General features: G+C 41.1%; 1 protein-coding gene and 1 pseudogene across 1 annotated transcript in view; both read right to left on the reverse strand.

Annotated features, from left to right (window-relative positions):
- The window catches only part of LOC119743485 (leucine-rich repeat-containing protein 9-like), a gene marked incomplete at its 3' end in the record, with an annotated part of 155,025 nt that overhangs the window by 117,862 nt on the left and 18,673 nt on the right, over window positions 1-18,490 (reverse strand). The window contains 2 exon segments of the mRNA XM_038219907.1: window positions 4,287-4,458; window positions 9,693-9,883. Of these exon segments, the coding sequence (XP_038075835.1) occupies window positions 4,287-4,458; window positions 9,693-9,883 (363 nt within the window).
- On the reverse strand, window positions 5,502-7,726 carry LOC119743496 (annotated as a pseudogene).

Here is an 18,490-nt window from a genome sequence, read left to right on the forward strand (position 1 = left end):
CGCTCAACAAACATTCCTTTGAGGAGATTGGTCACCACTTTGTTGTTCGAGATTACAGAACCATCTTTAAATCCATTGTGGATAGCAGAAAGGGGACAATGGTAGTTCTTGACTGTTGCTACGGTCAGACCCCGATTATAAAGGTACAGCAAAAATCAGCCGATTGCTGTCCACACCATTTGAAATAATGCCGAAGTCTCGAGTCGTAAATTTTTCTTGTAGAGGCTCGGCGGCTGTGTGCTGCTAGAGTGGTAGTGGCTTGAGAAAGGCCTGCTGCTTTGAATGATTGCTGCAAAGAGGCCAACAAGTTAGATGGAGGTCCCCTGGGGCTGGATGAAGATAAAGGGACTGTGGTTGGAATATTAAGTCTGCTCTCTCATGTAGTATACACGGAGTGCGAACTAGCAGTCAGCCTCGGAAACCAGGGTTGGCGAGGCCAGAATGGAGCTATTAACAACACTCTGCATGTCTCCTGTTTTAACTTGTTTAGGACCTTTGGAAGCAGAGATATTGGTGGGAAAGTGTATGCGAACATCCTGCTCCATTTTATTGCTAGTGCGTCCACTGCCCATGCTTTGGGGTCTGGACGTCGTATGAAAAAATACTGGGAGCTGAGCATTGATGGCTGTTGCAAAGAGGTTGGTGTGGGGTCTGTCGATATTGGTGAAGAGCAGACGGACAATCTCTCTGTTGAGTGTCCATTCTGTTAGAATTATCAAACCCCTGGACAGGGCATCCGGGATCTTCTTCTGATTTCCCGGAATGTGGGAAGCGTATAGTTGTATTTCTTCCAGGATGCACCAATGGAAGATGTCCCAAGTCAGGTAACACAGTTGGAGTGATCGGGTGCAACCCTGACGATTGATATACGACACTACGGTCGTGTTGTCTGTTTGAATTAGTACTGTGCATCCCTGTATTGTCAGCAGGAAATGAAGTAGGCCATAGAATACAGCTTGCAGATCCAGAATGTTTATGTGTCGGTTCTGAAAATTTGGTCCCCAAGTTCTGGCATGGGGAGAGAGTTGCTCCCCATCCTATATTTGATGAATCAGCTGCAATGGTTATGGGGGCCTGAGGACGGGGAAAGGTGGGGCCTGTCTATAAGTTCTGAGCAACTGACCACCAACGGAGGGGAGGAAGGAGACCTACGGTGATCGGAACTTGAAGATGGATTGGGTCCCATTTTGGTCTGTCATGGGCCAGAAGGTGGAGCTGGAGAGGGCGCATGCGGAGCCTGCAATAAGGTACAAGATCTACCATACTTGCCATCAGTCCCAACACCAAGAGCCATGCTCTTGCTGTGGCAACATTCTTTGAGAGAAACATGAGAACACAACATCGAAGATTTAGGATTCAGTTGGAGTCGCTGTGCCCTGGCACAAGTCTAAGTTTGCACCCAAAAAAACTGGATGCTTTGTTGGAGTTGGGTGTGACTTTGTTTTGTTGATAACAAAGCCGAGTTAGGATGTCTATTACTGAGACTAGCCAGTCGTCCAGATACATGAAGTTTAGGATGTTTCGTTTTCGTAAGCTTGCTGCTACTACTCGTGATATCCTTGTAAACACTCGTGAGGCTGTGGATAGACCAAATGGGAGAGCGTTGAACTCGTACGTGTCCCTTTTGTACCTGAATTGTAGGTATTTGGAATTATGCCTGTAGGTTGGGACGTGTAGGTAGGCATCCTTGAGGTCTAGTGATGCTGCCCAGAATGGAACTGGAATTGAATCTAGAGCAACTCTTACAGTTTCCATCTGGAACCGACGTGGACAGATGAATTTGTTGAGAGGTTTGAGATTTATGAATTGGTGGGACTACCAATGCTCATACTACCAATGCTCATACTCTGCCTTGGGGAACTGGTAGTATTTCATTTCCTTTGGACGAAAGGGCCTCCACATTTTTGCAACCGTGAGTTTCTTCATGCGGTCAATGCACACGATGTCCAATGGCAAATGAGGAAAGAGTGGGTCCTGAGCTGAAGCTTGGGAGCCGGAACTACGCTTGAAAGATTTACTTTCAGATTGACTTGTTTCATCCACTGTTGGTATTTTCAATACTCTGGCCATGTCTCTCTGTAACAGACGGAGTTGGGTCTCGAAATGAGACAGGTCCCCAGGGTCGGGGAAATCATTGGATTCTGAACAAGGTCTGTCCGAGGATGATTCACAGTTTGGGTCTGTTTCACTTCACTCCGAGTTTTCAGCACTGTCCTTGGTCTCGTCAGAAAACTGTGAAGACGGGTGGATTGAAATAGATGCCTGAGGAATTTCACGTTGAAGGCATATCTGAATTATCTTGAACCTTCGACATGGAAGTGTGTCCTCCTGATTCCGGTGTTTGGATATAGAGTCACTGAAAGTCTGAAAGGCTTTCATGAAAAAATCGGCAGATACCTCTTTTTTCTTTCGTAAGCAACAGGAATGTCTGTCTTAAGAGTCGCCCGATGAGGATGATGAAGATGGGTATCGGTGCATATATTTCTTTTTAGCGTGTTTCTTATCTTTCTTTGGGGTACAACTTGGGGAACGCCAGAACACTGATCAAAACCTGAGCTATATGCCATGCCGTGCGAGGACGGTAGGGTTAGAGGCAAATTGTCCGTCGGCAGAACAGTGGCCGTGGAATTACTGCCAGGACCGCGGGATTTCCCCTTTGTGTCCTTGGAAGACTGGTTTGATCCATTTGGTGGTACTATGGTCAATAAGCTAGCAGGTTCCGATGGTGTGCATGTACTATCCGTGATCTCTTTCTTTGGTTTCGGACAGACGCGAGTTGTTTTAGTTGTTTCCCCATAGCGGTGTCAGTGGGCATGCTCTTCGCTGTGGGTTCCATTTTATCGGGGGACTGTTCCCCATGTTTGCTACGCGATGCGATAGCAAGGAATACACTGTGCTCGGCTGGAGGCACCGCAAGAAAGCACTAAGAACACAGTGCGCTTTCGTTATGAATGGTGTTTTGTGACACAACCACTGCACACAGGAAAGCAATTAAAATAGAGTTGATTGCTCACAGATCAGACGTTGCCTTTTGACGTAGTCAGACGGCTGTTCTATGAGTCGAAAACCACTGTGGCAAAAACAGACGTATGTATTTCTATTAGAATAGGCTTACATACGTACATATGCCACTAGTGGTGTATGGTCGCTGAAGAGGGGATGTCCCTGTTTCTATCCGCTATTGACCAAAGACCACCGATTCAAAAAGCAGTAAATGCCCCGAGGAGAAAACTGTTTCTTACCGCCGTGGGCGGTAGTGGTAATGTGGGTCGAGCCCTTTGATAAGTACAGTTCTAATGGCGTACTGAAGTCGTATGGTCTCCGGGAGGATTTACTTTGTTCCTGTCCACTATTGACCAAGCCCAGCGTGGCAGGAACGACAATGCCCCGAGAAGAAGTCTGTCTCTTCTTGCGTCGGGCAGAACTATGCATGGTGGTCGTTTTTCTGGGGCTTTTTATATTTTGATTCCAGACAACAAATGTGTCACACTGATCTCCCAAGGCCCTTGTGGAGATCACTGTCTTCCTGTCAAAGAGGATATTTTTTGTTGTTGTGCCATCAGTTGAGTAGAGGGCTGGAAGAGAAACTATTCAAAGTATACCTACTGTGTATACCAGGGGCCATATTCATGAAACCTTAATAACTTAGCAGCCAACCAGGCCTTAGTAGGATACTAAAATGCCTAGTAGTCTACTATGGTATTAGTAGAATGCCTGTCAAGAATGAGAATTAAGTCCAAGAAGGCAACCGGAGGGGGAAAGCCACCTAAAGAGCCAAGTCTGACACAACAAAAAATGATATAGTTGCTAACTAGTGACTTACAGTTGCCCTGGATCAACATTAACTTTAGTAAGAAACTTTGAATTTAACTAACGCTAGTAATGTTTCATGAATATCAATTAGTTACCAACTAGGCTTAATAAACAACTACATGCCTTTTTAGTAACCAACTAGGCTTAGTAAGGTTTCATGAATATGCCCCCAGATCTGTAATGAAGTCACTTTTTAATGATTAACTTATGGTAACTTTGTTACAGATCTTCACTTAAAAAAGTGTTTTAATTCGACTTTTAATACGAAGTATGTGACCCTCCAGCACAAAACCAAACGTAAGTTGCACAACCATATTTGAACTTAAACCATATATAGTCAGACTCTCTACCATCGCAGCAATCCTATTATTGCGGCATAGGAATTTTCTCTTTTTTGCCACAAGCCCTTCAAGTGGCGATTTTTAACTACTACACCAGGCATTTTTTAAAAATTGTTGTAGTCTCAAACTTACCTTTGTTTTGTACTCAAAGTCAATGACATACTCTGGAAGTACAAGTTCATGATCAAAGATGAACCATTCACACTGTCTGGCAGAACATTCACACTGATGCTCGTTCTCTTCAAGACTGAAATTCTTAGGCTTGAAAACTGAGTCAGCAATTGGATAGAGCTGCTTGCTTATCCTAAGTGAAGGGGAAAACACAAATAGAAAGCATGTAACAACAGAGCAACGAAGATAACTTTCACAAGAACAATGACGACAGCAGCAGCACCACGATATTGGAAGGTTTGGGCCTCACAGTTATTGGGGTTGGTGGTTGAGCTCGAAGTATGTGACCCTCCAGCACAAAACCAAACGTAAGTTGCACAACCATATTTGAACTTAAACCATATATAGTCAGACTCTCTACCATCGCAGCAATCCTATTATCGCGGCATAGGAATTTTCTCTTTTTTGCCACAAGCCCTTCAAGTGGCGATTTTTAACTACTACACCAGGCATTTTTTTAAAAATGTTGTGTCCATAAATTAGGCTAACAAGTAGGTGAAGGGTTGCCTAACATGGAACACTGGAACATGTTCAAGGAAATTCCCAAAATTATTGTTGAGAAAACGGTTTGGCGTAGACAAAATTATTGTAAACAACAATAATCTCTTATTTAGGGGAATTTCGTTGAACTTGTTCAAGTCCCCACGTTACCCTTCCCGTAGTAGCCCAATTTACGGACACCACATTTTCTCCCCTTTTTTGGTCTTTTGGGCTAAACATCAAAATGTTATCAATTTTCACTTGATTTCCCACTTATTTTTGTTAGGGTAACTATGCCAGTAAGTAACTATGTGAATTTGAAGCTCATCAATACCCACGTTTGGCGAGACTAGTTGATGATATCTGAGGAAAAGGTAAATGCGCGTAACTTTAGGGTAAAATAGTAGCAATTTTGGTTCTTTACTATGTCCTCCTAATTATTCAGTCACTTATATGTTTTACAAAATGTTATTGAAGTAAGAATATGCAAGTAGAATCACCAAAATACACTTTTCAAAAAAATAAAAAAATTAAAATATACCCAAATATGGGAATAAATATATTACACGGCAGGGAGAAACGATTTATGCAAATTAGGCACCCTTCCCAAAAGAATTTCAGGTGTCACCCCTTCTAAATATCTTCTCTAGGGCTATAAGAATAGCTATAAGAATCTATCTGCCAAGTTTGGTGCTTTGGACCAGTCGGTCACGATTCCGACCATATGCCACCTGACTATCAGGGGATGTTTTGGTCAAACATTAACTATGAATACAAAAGTTGAGATCATCATATAAAAAACACTTCCCACCTACTGCGATAATAGGGAGTCCACATCCATTTGCATACTCTGCGCATGTCTATTTTCACAGGCATCGTACACGGAATAAATCACACCACCGTCGACAGGACAATTCGGGAATGTTAGTGGGCAATGTCTATTTCAAACACTGTGTAAGTACCGGTAGTGTAATATGTCTTTACAAAGTATGACGTCTTCACTGACTGACAGGCCATATAATCATCAAAGTTTCTAATAATAAATATACATGTATATTGTTTCAATATGTCCAGAGGAAATTAAGAGACTGAAATATTTACATGGGCCTAGGTTAAATGTACAATCATGAATTTATCTCTGGATGTGCTACATATTATGCAGCAATTAGGCATCCTTGATCGCTCATATAGGTGTCCTTGATTTTTATACAACGGTGGTCAAGAGTCTTTTCCTTCCCATTTCTAAAATGTTGACATTATGTTAAGGAACACCTGTCTTAAGATATGTGTGGTAGAAATCTGCAGCTATACCGGATTCGCATTCTCATGCGACATAAAAATATTTAAAAGTTATGACAAGGCTACCTTTGCAGAGGCATCCGATCAGGAGGAAAACACCTCCTAAATATTATATGCGAGTAAGACTTCCGTCTGGCTTTCTGGACACCTCAACGTCAAGAAATGAGATGTTGCCATTTCTTTCCTGTTCCATGGTGAACTGGATGCTGCTGTGAAGCTCGTTGAGGTGTTCCAAGAAGAGCTGGAGGTTGTCTTGCCCGTGTTGCCAGATGACAAAGGTGTCGTCCACCTACCGGAGCCAAACCTTGGGTTGGTGATCTGCTGTTGCGATGGCGGTCTGTTTAGATTCATCCATGAACAAGTCAGCCAGAACCGGGGACATAGGAGATCCCATGGAGGTTCCAGCCGACTGTTCAAAGAATTTGTCCCGCAATCTGAAGCTATATGAGTTGACACATGTGAGAAGCAGATCTTGAAGCTGGTCAGGGGTGAGGTCGGTGCGGTCTTGGAGAGTGGTGTCTGCTTGAAGTCTGTCCTTGGCGATGGTGCAGGCGTCTGAGGTGGGAATGCTGGTGAAGAGGGAGACGACATCAAAGCTGACCATAATGTCGTCCGGCTGGAGGGTGAGGTCTTGGATGAATGCTGCAAACTGGTCGGAGTTCTTGATGTGGTGTTCGGTGTTTCCTACCAAGGGGTGGAGGATCTTTGCAAGATGCCTGGCTGTGTTGTATGTAGGACCCCCTCTGGAAACTACAATTGGACGCAGGGGGATATCCTTCTTGTGGATCTTTGGCTGTCCAAAGAACCTGGGGCACTTGAAGCTAGATGGTCGTAGCTGTCTGTACAGAGGCTGTGGGATGTTGCCAGAATGCTGAAGAGAAAGGAGCTTGCTTTGCAGTCTCCTCTCGATGGATGGCGTGGGGTCCTTCCGCAGTTCACGGTAGCAAGGTGAGTAGAGTATGACCTCAACCTTGCAGTCATACTCAGCCTTGTCCATGTGGATAGTGGCGTTCCCCTTATCAGCTCGAAGGATGCGGACGGACTTGTCTTGGCGAAGTGTTGCGATGGCTGACCGGTCTTGACTGGAGATGTTGGGCTTTGCTGACTTGTGTTTGCAGAGGGCTTCGTTGATCTGCAGGCAGATCTCATCGGCCGCAGATTTGTCGAGGTGGCGGAGGGTTGGTTCTGTGCCTACCGCAAGCCCACCCACACAGACAGATACCTGCACAGCAACTCTTTCCACCACCCAAGAATGAAGTCCTCCGTCAACCAAGCCCTCGTCCGCAGAGCGTACAACATCTGCGACGATGAACACCTACCTCAAGAACTCCATCACATCACCACAGCACTGCAGCGCAACAGATACCAGCCCAGCCAAGTTAAGTTGCAAGACCCAAGAACCATTCCCGGCCGTAGGGTCTCCTATACCCCAAGCCAACTAGTTAGGGCCCCTAGTTCTATCACTCTCCCCTACTTAGGCACCACTTCTCATCACATCCAGCACATCCTCCAAAAGCATGGAATTCCAGTCTTCCACACATCACCTCTAAAGATGCAGAACCTGCTGACTTCACACAAGGATCGCTGTGACCCAGAATGCAGACCTGGGGTGTACAAGATTCCATGTCAATGTGGCAAAGTGTATATCGGCGAGACTGGCAGGGACCTCCCCACCAGACTCAAGGAACACAAAGCCCATGGCAGGAAGGGAGACTTCGAGAAATCTTCCATCGTCAAACACTCCCACACTGAGGACCACCCGATCAACTGTGCAGTGTCAAGTTTGAGGTTGTTTGGACGAGCGGTTCTCGAAAAAGCTGCAAAAAAGTAATATTTTCTGAGGCAAACGTGCCAGTATTATAGCCTAGCCCACCACGCGCTGCCGTCATTTTCAATATTGTTTACGTCATGTTTAAGCTAAAGCGCGCGTGCTTAATATGACGCAAACAATCTTGAACAGAGTTTTCCACAACGCGACATTGCGGTCTAGTATGATACCCCGTAATTGAGTCTCATATATTGTTTAAGGACACGCTCGGGGATACACGGTTCCAGATTTCGGACCCGAGGGGAAATCTCGGGCCCAATATGCAGCAAAAGTAAAATGTAAAACAGTATTGGACCCCGAGATTGAAAAAAAATTTATATTCAAACACAGTTTTTTGATCACTTGCTGGGTTTGCTCTTACGAAAACGCATGATTCAGAGAGATCACAACCTGATTATTTATACAAACCATTTTTTAAGTTTGGCAAAACTCATCTTCACAGTCAAATTTGTCATGAAAATTATCCTTTCCTCAATGACCACCGAAACGTAGCGTCTGTATTTGAGTTTAAATTTTAAGCTTATACGCATTTCTTTGGTTTTGGGGGTTTATTACATTCACAGATATTCTTATGAACAAACTCATGAAAATTGAAAAGTCCTTAAAAGTCAATTATTATCGATAATTTTAGGTTTTAGATCGTCGCTCTGTCGCAGGTCACCCCTCATGAATTATGCATTTTAATTGACCTGGATGTAAAACTGGCACTTGCGCACAACTTCATGTCGCTTTACACACTGGCCGAAACAGCGGTAGCAGCTGCACTAGTATCATGTACAGCTGGTAGCAAGCGTCAAAGACAGCTTTCACCGTACTTGTTACCGGTCGGTACCTTTTCGTGGGACGTGGATTTGGTTTTTTTGGCAAAATCAACGTATAAGCCGAGGCTTATATTCCGAAAATCACGGTAGGTTATATTTGTTGCTCGTGGTCTAATTAGTAAACATACCGAAATTCGTGGAAAAAGGACAAGGGAATATTGGGTTAGGGCACATTTAAGATTGAAAAATTTTGTGCACAAGTCTACGGGGATGTCTCCCATATTAGGCCAAAAAAAAAAGTCTCCGGTTTCTGGTATGGAGCTTGCCCAAAAAGTGGTGCGGCTACGCGGCTTTTTTTTTTTTTTTACCCGACTTTTTTGCTTCAAATGTCGGCTGATGACTGCAAATGGTGCCCGACTAAACTTAGTGCAAATATATGGGAGTCCAGAGAGGCCACATAAAGCTTATTCTCGACCATAACCCAATCTAAAAACACGTTAAAATTGTGCAGCAGCAGGATTCCAGTCAAACCAGTGAGTTTAGCGGTTTTGAGACATCATCTTTCATTGAAAAAAAAACTTTTTCATTTTGCCGACGCGCGCGCATACCAGAAACCGGAGACTTTTTTTTTGGGCCTTACTCTGGATTGGACATTTGGGAGACATCCCCATAGACTTGTGCACAAAATTTTTTAAACTTAAGTGTGCCCTAACCCAATATTCCTTTTTCCACGAATTTTGGTATGCTTACTAATTAGACCACGAGCAACAAATATAAGCTAATTGCGACAATCAAATTGTGCCTCTAAAGGGGGGCTGTGACATTAGGGAGACATGAAAATGTCTCCCTAATGACCGATGTCTCCCATCGTGCAAAGAAATTACGACAACGTGTCTCCTTAGTGGTACCTTTACACGTCTAATTATTATTATTGTTATCATTTCTTTATGGATAAGAAAAATAAAAAAATTATGTTCCTTTGTTTAAGTCATTACTCACTTCACGTTGACATCCAAGGCTGGAAGACTTTTTCCAAGGTACACCTTACACACTACCAACTGACCAAATCTGAATGGGCAAGGGTCAGTGCACGTCTCCTTCTTTGCCTTGCCGATGGCTGATTCTATCCTCGCTTTATCACACAAGCTCACACTATTAGACAGATGAACTGCTCCATGGAGACCGAGTTGCTGAATTAACCCAAATAACAAAAAAACAAAACAAAAAACATTCAAATTATTAATGAAAAGTAGCTCAGATAATAATTAATACTAATAATTAAAAATGTATAATGCCCCTTTTGCATATAAATTATCAAAAGCGCATATATTCTCCTTTTATTAACACATGTGCTCCAATAATCATAAACTTTGACTTGTACAGTAAAACTATCCTCTTGAAGCAAAAAAATGAAATTACATAAAATTCATTTTGCATCTATTTTTCACTATTAATTTATCCCAACGGTGACTGAATTATTGACTAATTTGTTATCTGATTAGCAATTTAAAAATACTGCAAGTAAAACTTGTGCAATCCCCTGGCATGCTGGCAGTATTTATACAGTCAGTTAGTGTACTTAACTGAAATCATCGATGACCTCATTTGACCCTGGATGACCTTTGACCTCAAATGTCTCATGTTACCTGAAGTCACCCTACCCAAAGATTATTGTCACCAAGTTTGGTTGAGATTGAAGTGAGCATGACTTTTCATATGACAGCACTAGATAGTTAAAGGGAAGATACAACATTTGCAAACATCACAAAACGAAACGAGAGATCTACATGTATGTCTGTTTGCAACAGAACATAGGGCTTTTCCGCATTATGCTTTTTTATCAATAAAACGTCCCTAATTATGCATGTACAACGCTTCAATCGAATCGTACCTACAGTTATAAAATTTGCACCTTCAAGACCACATCACAAGACCAGTGATCACTTGCCTCCAGAATACGCTCGAATAACGCATGACGTTACTGGTCAGATTTTGAAAAGCCCACCCTTTCCACAGAATAACATCGTTGAAAACAAGTTCACATCTTTTACCAATTGCAAATAACAAGGCAATTTCAGCTTCAACAGGAAAGAAGGGTCACGCGATTTTGCACGTTATATCAAAAATTAAGACCATGAATTATTCTATCAATTCCCGTAAACAAACAAAATCAGATCTCTCTCTGTTGATTTTAGATTGATTTTACGTGATGACGTAATCATGATGTAACTTGGCAGTGCTCATTATTTTTTGTGGTTTTAGTCTGTACCAAGTTTGAAGCCAGTCACAGGAATTAAAGTGTTACATTTTTTAAGCAGAATAAAACTGAAAATATTTTTAAAATCTTAAAAAATCTACAGATAACGTCATCGTGACGTCATTTCTGATTTGGCGCACTGGTAGTATTATCTAACCACCCACTAAGTTTCATGACGATCGGACGTTCCCTTCATGTGTTTTAAAAAATCGCATAGTTAGTGATGTCAAAATGAAGTCACACAATTTTCACAATTTTGTGAATATACCTGTTACCAAACAAAAATAATACACAAAGAATATTGAATTTGGCATATTGCGTTCGTAAGATATGGCTTAAAGGTCCAAAATGTCCAAAATGGATATAAAATTACATGATGACGTCATGATAGTGTCACCTCAATTTTTACATATAACACATCCCGGCCTACCTACATACCGAGTTTTAACCCTATCGGACTTAATACAGTTCTTTAGATATAGGGTCTTAAAGTTTGCACATTTAAGATGGCGTCAAATGCCCTGTGATGACGTAATCATGGTGTCACTTGGAAGTGCATATTATTTAATTGTAGTTTTAGTCTGTACCAAGTTTGAAGCCGATCATACCAATGAAAGTATTAAATTTTGTAAGCAGAATGAATTTGTCAATATTTAAAAAATCATTAAAATATACCGATGACGTCATCGTGACGTCATTTCAGATTTTGAGTACTATAGTAGTACTATTATCTACCCACCCACCAAGTTTCATGACGATCAGACATTCCCTTATATGTGTTTTAAAAAATTGCATTTTTGATGACATCATAATGACGTCACACAATTTTCACTATTTTGACAATATACTTATTACCTAACAAACGTAATACCAAAAGAATTTTTAATTTAACATATTGCATTCGTGAGATATGGCTTAAAGGTCCAAAAATCAAAAAAATCATATAAAATCACACGATGACGTCATTGACATCACCTTAATATTTAATATTTTTTTATTATCATAACGTCACTTTAATTTCCATCTATAACACGTCCCGGTCTACTCCCGGTCTACTCAAAGTTTCAACTCAATCGGATCGACAGTTCTGTAGATATAGGACTTTATTATTATTATTATTTATTCGACCATCACAAAAACAAAACAAAACAAAACAAAAATTGAGTAAAACGTGCATAAAACAACAACCAACAAGTACAGTAAGACGGTAGCGGGGACCTGGGACGAAAATCCGAATATGACAAGACAAATGACAGTTATGTGGGTCAGGGACCGCAAAAGTAAAATGAACTACTATTACCCGTGGGTATGCAGCCCCGCACATAACGTTGAAAAGACAGATTACAAACACAGAAAACAACGGCCCCCGCAGGGGTGATCAAAATGACAGCAAAAAGAAAAGAGCAATGGGTTGACTTAAGTTACCGATAAGAATGCCTGCTTGAGGGCCCTAAGGAATCGAGGAAGGGAGTCGACAACAGCTGAGTCTTTGACATGAGGCGGTAAAGAATTCCATATTCTAGGGAAACTGCGGGTGGGGGAATGAAACAAAGCTTGTGTGCGTGAATGAAGATGGCGGAATGTAAGCAAATCTGGGTGGCGTGGGTTGATTAGGATGTTGTCACTGATGGTGTCATCGTCATCATTCATGTGCATTGTAATATGCACATGAATGATGACGTCACGTGACCCATGGTGATGTCATGATGACGTCACTCTTCGGGACACATCTATGCTATAAGGACTAAGCCTATGCTGACTTTGAATGTATGACAAAGATGAAAGGCAAAAGTGAGGGGTGGAAAAGACATGTACAATGTCTATTGGATTTGCCAGGGAATAAAAAGAAGAAGAAAGAAAAAAATGAGAACAAAAAGAAAGGCTTTTCCGCTACTATGCGGAAAAGCCAACGATCAAATTATCCTTAATACCTTACTGGATTGTTAGGGAATGACAGTCTAAAGCATCCTGTAAAATCATGGCTCCTGCTGTGCTGTCATTTTCAAGAAAAAATTGTATTTTTCTAACACTGGTTGGCCACCCTACTAAAACTTATCATCCGTAAACCATTTACCTTAAACTCACCATGGTTTATACCTTGACTTTTGACACCAAAACCAACCTCCACTTGCTTACTCCTACCGAAGTTACAATCCAAAACAACATTTCTAACTCAAGTTATCATCCAGAAACTAAGCTGCCTGAGCTGAACGACGGACGAACAAATGCTGCAGGCGACGATTATACCCCTCCAGCCTCTCGGCTGAGGGCTGAGGGGTAAAAAAATGACAGATCTGGACATTACAGGTAGGCCCGGATTAAGTGTTTTATAGGCCCTAGTTATCACTCCACCCAAGGCATCACCGGCACCAAATTCACGTTGATGCTATTAAAGTACAAAACACTGTAAAAATCAAGCCAGGCCAAACTGGTATAGTCTTACCTCTAAAAGCCTGTCGGCACCAAGGGAGTCAATTGCTTCTGAAACGTCTGGGGGGTGGGGGTACATACATGTGTATTGTGATCAGAACTAAAGGGAGTGTGAAGCCGAAATGGCCTGGGGTTTGGGGCCCACTTGGTCCTCTCGAGTGGTGTGATCTGAGGCAATTTTTGACCACTTTAACCAATTTTTTTTGGTGAAATATCGTCATGTAAACATCATTTTTGAGTTTGGAGTCATTTAATCAGCTAGTCTGAGCTGTAGAATCAAAGTTAATGTAGTCCGCATTTTTTATTGGGGGACGAAAACAGATGGTACCAGCCCCCCCCCCCCCCCAAATAAAAATGTCCTTGCTACGCCCCTGGCTTCAGAATCAAAATGACAGACTTTTATACATAGGGCCTACTATGCCTACATGCTGTATGGCGTCAGTTGGTGAAATAGAAAATTCTGAGAGAGACCCTAAAACTTTACAAAAGGTTTTCTCTGCAGGTGGATGTGTGTGGGTAGGCCTATATACGGCACACTGTGGTATTTTCATTGGCCCCGAATTTTGTGTAGGCCCCAATTTTGTTTTAGGCCCCAGGCACAGTACCTACTGTGCCTATTAGATAATTCAGGCCCGATTACAAGAGCACATTTGTTGAAGTAACCCTCCCTCCCTGGATTGAAATTCAGCTGTGCTATCACATCAGTCAACATCAAACAAAGGTGACTGTTTTTTTTTTTTACAGTTAAGAATTCCATTGTTACTTTAATATAGCCAGGATTTGACAGGAGGTGGTTGATAACCCAGCTGTACCTCTAAGTTTCCTCTTTTATTTGCTAATGGAATTTGACTAGTCAGAGTGTTTACGCAAATGTGATCTGACTGTTTACTAGCCTGCATACAAATGCATGGCAGGGGAAGAGGAAGGGATTCTTGACTGTCTGTGACTGATCAAACAATAGTGGCACGACTTAATTTTATCAACAGCATCAGTGAATTTTGTCTCAGTCTTCAGGGATTCCTGGAAAATTCATGTAAAAAAGTTTTTGTTGATAACTCTTTAATCAAATAATTTTAATCAAACAACTTAATTTCATCACAATTAAAATACTTCAAAAGAGAAATTCTTATTCCAATTTGCACAAACTTTTTTAAGGATAAATACTCTAAAAAGCAATGAGAATTAACATTAGGCATAAAGGCCATTTAATTTCTAATAAAATAAATATAATGATACTAATAATTAGAAAAGAGCATCCCATACATTTCCTTGGTTGGTAGAGTTTGAGAGGATTAAAATCCAAACAAGCTGAAGGAGTGCAATGCGAGAAGGAAAAACACACACAAAAGGACGCTTGTGACATGTCAGCCAGAGTGACAGGTTCCCCTCAAACCTTTTTACTGTATACTGTTTACTGAGCTGCCCAGACGCCCGCCCGGACGGACACCATAGGCAATGATGATACCCATCAAGCCTCTCAGCTGAGGGGTATAAACTCCATACAGTTTTCTTAGGGGTGTGGCTAACTTGCAAACGGCGATAGATCAACCCACTGATTAGCTGAAATGGGTGCGTCGACTCTGAAGTCCAGATTCAAACTTTGAGTAATCACTAGAAAATCCATGGTAAGAGGGCAGAAAATCCTGGTAAGAAGACTGAGAGGGTTCCACCCGGGGAGGCGGTAGAAACTGGTAAAGCTTACCCACTTCAGCCACCAAAAAGGAGGTCTGAAATGGGTGTGTCAACTCTGAAGTCTGGATTCAAACCGTAAGTAATCACTAGAAAATCAATTTCACCAAGTACGAGCGGGAACCCTAAGTGAGTGCATGTAACACTCCGCAATCCAGAAAGGTGCTGCCTATCTATTCTAAAGGAGCTTTGCGTTCTTTGCTGTGATTTGATGCTTTGTCATTCAGGGCATGCGTGCTTCAAGCAAGATCCCGAGTAGCACTTAGTACGTGCGCTGTGATTGGTTCTTTTGTTGAGTCATCTGCAATCTACACATCGGGAAGTTGCCAGTAAATGGACTCAATAGATGATGTACTCAGATTTTTTTCTAACAATTTATCGGCAAGTAATCAATAGAAAGGGGCACTTGCCTTCCTGAAATGTGTCGAAATTTACAAAGGCAGTTTTGGTTACTAAAATTGATAAAATGGAATTGGGTAACCATAATCAGTGGTCAGTTTCGGATACCCCGGTACCCGGGTATCCGTCATGGCCTTACAAGCGGGCACTGCTTTCTTTTTCAGTGCTTATCCATAAATAAAAAATAATAATACTAATAAACTAGACATATGTTTGTGGACAAACATAGGGCTGTTTCGATAGCTTTTTGTGACATGTGACATGTGTTCCATCAACGAAGGATGTGTATTTCTGTTTATAATAAATGGTGGCATATAATATGTGATTCCATTCGCATAGGGCTTTGAATTATGACGTCACATGTCACGTGATGACGTCATGATGACGTCACATAAAGTTTCATCTATTACTATAATATTATGGTAAAGAACAACTTAGCCAGAGCAAACATCGTTGAAAGCAAGTTCGCGTCTTTCACCAATTTAAATTACAAAGCACTTCCGGTTTCAACCAGAAGAAAGGGTCACGTGATTTATTTGCACATATTTCAAAAATGAAGACCCTCGATAATTCTATCAATTCCCGCAAAAATCATGTTCAGGTCTCGACCACCTAATTTTTTTTTACCTATAACACATCCCGGTCTAGCCACATACCAAGTTTCAACCCAATCAGACTTACAGTTCTGTAGATATAGGACAACATAATATGCACATAAATTTTCAAAAATCAATGAAAAAATTTAGGTGATGACGTCATCATGATGTCATAGTCTTGGCATAATTTTTGTATGAGGGTCTTCCTTGGCTGTAACATTGATAACGATCCCAGATCGCCAAGTTATAGAAATGGTGGCTTGAAAACGTGTACAAAGTCAATGGGCTAACACGTGTACAAAGTTAACGGGCTAAACAAAAAAACACTGCAGAAACATTGCACCTTTGATTTTGTAATTTGCCTTTAAACTGAAACATTTTTATGAAATATTACTTGATATTCTGACCCTTAGGAATAGGTTAAATCGAATGACAGCGCGAAAAAAAATACGATTTATCTTTCCTTCTCATAGTGATTCTCGGCTGAAGTTCAGAACTACTCAGTAAGATATCAGTGTTGTCTAGGAAAAGACTTGTGGAAAATCCCACTGCAGAAAAACTGCACCTTTAAATACGTAACATGGGGCTTTTCGGCATTATGATTTTTTATTATACGTCCCTGACTATGCGCATGCATGAACATAAAATCTGTCAAAGTTAGCCGAAAATCAGCTAAAACAGTCACTGTGATGTGGACAGGATTTGACCTCGGCAACTCGTGCCCTGCAGGCTGACTGACATACGATGTACATGTATGTGCGTAACGTACGTGTATGTACATATAGACGTTCTGTGCATGTTTTAGAGCAAAGGTATTGTCAGCCTGAAGTTTTAAGCGTGCGCAGGGCATGTCCGAGTTCGCTTATTGCCTCGAAGCTTTAAAATGTTTTAGACCTACCTTTAAATCAACAATTAAAGTAAAAACTAACATAAAAACTGCCATGGTTGATTTTTCAGGAATTTTCAAATGAAAAAGGGTCTTTTTATTATAACTTCCAGTCTGATGACGTCATTCGCCTAAAACTTCGCACACGTCTTAAGTGGGTCAAGGTCATCATATAAACCAATATTTAAGCGATTCCGACAAACTTCGCCACAGACATCTATTCAAAATACATTTTTGCTAATTTTCAACCTGTCGCTAGAGGGCGCTCAAAGATTGCATGACGTCATTGGTAGATGATTTGAAGAATACTTTTATCCAAAAGACTAACACTGTTAAAAGCAAGTTCATATCTATTACCATTTTTAAATAATAAGCCACTTCCGGTTTTAGCCTTTTTCGACCGGAAGCAAGGGTCACGTGATTTCACGCACACTGAATGAAATGAAGACCTCAACCTACTCTACCACTTGCCGGTAACAGAATGCTGCTGACGCGTACGGTTGATTTCTTATGCATTTTTAGCTGTTCCCAATTTCAATTGGGAACAGCTCTTGTTTTCGTTAAAGTTTTTAGCTGTTCCCAATTTCAATTGGGAACAGCTCTTGTTTTCGTTAAAGTTTTTTTTTTTCCTTTTTTTTTTTTTTTTTTTTTTTTTTTTTCTTTTTCCACTTTTCCCATAGGTTTTGTACACGTTTTTATTCTACAAGCCACTTTGGCAATTATTTCAAATCCGATCAACTTTAAACTCAGCATAGTTATTAACCATCATCTGAGGATGTATGCCGAAACTTTTCGTCATGCTGACGTCATCACGTGATTTATTATAGAATTTTGAATATTTAATTTTTCCCATAGACTTTGTACACAGAAATTTAAAAAAAAATGTCAATTTTCAGAGGGCATTTTCGACTCTTTGCCAGTTATTCATTTACACCAATCTTTGTCCAAGCAAAGACCCTAATTCAAACAACATTGTGTAATGATGACGTCATGATGACGTCATCCGTTGTTTATTTATAGGCAATTAAATTGTGACAATTTTAATATTTAAAAATGCATAAGAAATCAACCGTACGCGTCCGCAGCATTCTGTTGCCGGCAAGTGGTAGAATAGGTTAAGGTCTTTATTTTATTCAGTGTGCGTGAAATCACGTGACCTTTGCTTCCGGTCGAAAAAGGCCAAAACCGGAAGTGGCTTATTATTTAAAAGTGGTAATAGATATGAACTTGCTTTCAACGGTGTTAGTCTCTTGACTGATAGTATTCTTCAAATCATCTACCGATGACGTCATGCAATCTTCGAGCGCCCTCTAGCGACAGGTTGAAAATTTTCAAAAATGTATTTTGAATAGATGTCTGTGGCGAAGTTTGTCGGAATCCCCTAAATATTGGTGTATATGATGACCTTGACCCACTTAAGACGTGTGCAAAGTTTTAGGCGTATGACGTCATCAGACCGGAAGTTATAATGAAAAGACCTTTTTTCCTTAGAAAATTCCTGAAAAATCAATCCGTACAGATATAATCTTGAATCGCCCAT

This window comes from Patiria miniata, unplaced genomic scaffold (assembly GCF_015706575.1).
Source record: "Patiria miniata isolate m_02_andy unplaced genomic scaffold, ASM1570657v1 HiC_scaffold_11, whole genome shotgun sequence".
Classification (NCBI taxonomy): Eukaryota; Metazoa; Echinodermata; class Asteroidea; order Valvatida; family Asterinidae; genus Patiria; species Patiria miniata.